Source organism: Nanorana parkeri, unplaced genomic scaffold (assembly GCF_000935625.1).
Source record: "Nanorana parkeri isolate BGI_ZX_2015 unplaced genomic scaffold, ASM93562v1 scaffold2745, whole genome shotgun sequence".
In the NCBI taxonomy this organism is placed as follows: Eukaryota; Metazoa; Chordata; class Amphibia; order Anura; family Dicroglossidae; genus Nanorana; species Nanorana parkeri.
In genome coordinates this window covers 6,747-9,087 of record NW_017309013.1, presented here as the reverse complement: position 1 = coordinate 9,087, position 2,341 = coordinate 6,747, and the positions used below count along the sequence as shown (strand labels likewise).

General features: G+C 53.0%; 1 protein-coding gene across 1 annotated transcript in view; it reads right to left on the bottom strand.

Annotated features, from left to right (window-relative positions):
• Positions 1 to 1,324: 1,324 nt before the first annotated feature.
• Positions 1,325 to 2,341, bottom strand: part of ZDHHC23 (zinc finger DHHC-type containing 23) — a 4,903-nt gene continuing 3,886 nt past the window's right edge. Inside the window, 2 exon segments of the mRNA XM_018574115.1 lie at positions 1,325 to 1,592; positions 2,169 to 2,336. Coding sequence (XP_018429617.1) covers positions 1,325 to 1,592; positions 2,169 to 2,336 — 436 coding nt within the window.

The window sequence follows — 2,341 nt, the reverse complement described above, 5'->3', positions numbered from 1 at the left end:
GAAGTGGCCGACCTGCCGTGTCTGTGAGTTAGTGGAGACACACACGGCTTACTAACACACACAAGGGTGGCTCCATAGGACCCTGCCCTAGATCTGGGACTCGTTGTACATTTAGCACCCCCAGCACACAGGAATAAGAACTCTCCCCCATTCCAAACTCATGCATGCACAGTGCTCTCCCCCTATAGAGCTCAGTGCTCGCCACTCCTTTGCTCTCAACCTCACAGCTGTATATCTGCAGTGTGAGATCACCTACGGCGCTGCTGCTTCTGACTTCTAGTCCTATCCTGATTCAGTGATGTCTCTGCTGTTCTCCTTGCTGGAGAGGAAGCTGTACCTGAGGACCCGCAGTGCAAGGATCCCCCTGCTCCTGCAGTTCTATGGATCTGTGCTTTGTGACCCTCTCCTGCTCCTCCTTGGTCAGTCATCAGGACTTCTATCAAGATGGCCGCCTCCATATAGAGAGACAGTGCAGAACAAGACATGTAATGATCAGCTGATGGGAGACCACAGGCAATACTGGTGACTAGACCTTTGCCCTCTGCATGCTCCCACAGTACAGGTCCTCTATAAGCTGGGAAGACTCTATGAATACCTGGCCCCTCCCACTGTGGCTCTGATACACCCCGTCCACTCTATATTAGGCACCTCGAAGGGTTCTCTGTCTGGCAGTGTTGGAATAATAATGACGGAATATTCTGATTGTCTTACATACAAAGTTTCACATAAAGCACCAAAGTGGTCGTCTTCAGCAAAAGGATTGAGGGAAACGCGAATAAATTCCGGTCCCTACAGGTGATGTCATAGCGGAGGCGGAGCCATCCCGTCACATGTAGCTGGGAGTTAAAAAGTGGACCTATTAAAGCACATTGGTGCAGCCATTTTGGGTTACGTCCCTCTAGAGAAGAAAGTTCTTTTTACCTGTAGAAAATAACTCAGCACATTGGAAAGCACCAGACACGTGAGCGTAATATTCGGCGCCATCGGGAACGGTGACCACCTATGCGCCATTCACTGCGTCCTTTTAGTTTCCTGGATCGGACGGGCTCAGAGGGGTTAAGGCCACAGCCCACGCAGGGACACCACAGAAAGTTTCTGCATCCAATCAAAGTGCTTGGCGGCCCAGTGATGTCACTAGCTCCTAGTGAATCGATAGGCTGAGCAATGGCACCACCCACAATATGGCTGCCTCCATTGCCAAGGGATCAGCGCCAGGCTGAAAGTCAAACTCCGCAGGGGAGATCCCGGTGAAATGTGAGGTTTATGTTGTTGTCCTGGTGAAGGGAATAAGGCAAGGGGTGGGGGGTAGGGGGGTGCGCCTCGATCACACGACGTGGGAGAGGTGGCTCCGGGCGTTCCGGCTGTCCAGGGACAGGAAGTGCAGCCAGTTCCGGTACAGTCCCTGGTTGTAGGTTCCCGGGTCCAGCACCAGACCTCCCAGGTAGCGGCGGCCGGTCTTCTCCCGCCAGGCGATGCGGGCCTCCCGCTCCGTCACGTTGTAGCTGATGTTGAGGAGTTGGACGAGGAGGAGGTAGGCCACGCCTCCGGTGACAATGGCGCAGTACCAGACGCAGGTAAAGGCAAACGATGTGCTGGGAGAGAAGGCGGAGAGTCGTTATCGGCAGATATCAAACATGGCTGAACTATCTATGACCCTGCAACCCTCAGCGCAATGCGTGCGTCAGGTTTACAAACCGCGCTGCAACATTTGACGATGTCACTTCATTTATATCCTTCTAAAATTTACCCCCGAAAATTTCTCTTTTTTGCAACCATGGCAACAGTGGCCGGGTTCCAGAATCAAAATTCTGTACACGGGAACGTCAGCTTCAGAAGTGTACAAAGTAAAGACCGCGGGGGAAAAGGAGACGCAATGTCCTCGCGGCTGCTAAGCAACCGGATACAATGTATCCCGACATAAGGCTACAACGCGTCAATCCTGAACAAGGAAAGAACCTGATTGGTGGAGAATCTTCACTACCCCGGACTCTGCACCAATCACAGGCTAGTTTTATTGTTCAGGGAGGCAGCTGATTAACGTGACACATTGTAACGTTGGTACTTCCTGTTCCTGTGTGCGGAATTATAAGGAAACAACTCGCAGCAATGGACCCGGCCAGATGTCAGCGCAGGAAGCCGAGAGGGGCGATAGCGGGGGCGCTCGGTACCTGTAGTCGGCGTAGACGCCGGGGCAGTAGAATAAGGCACTGACGAGGTACTGGCCCCGGCACAGGGCCCTCAGGGTGATGGCGATTCCGGATACAGAGGTGACCATGAACAGCACGAGCAGCAGGAGGAAGGATTTGTGGTTCCCGGAACCGATACAATTGTTGATCCTAAA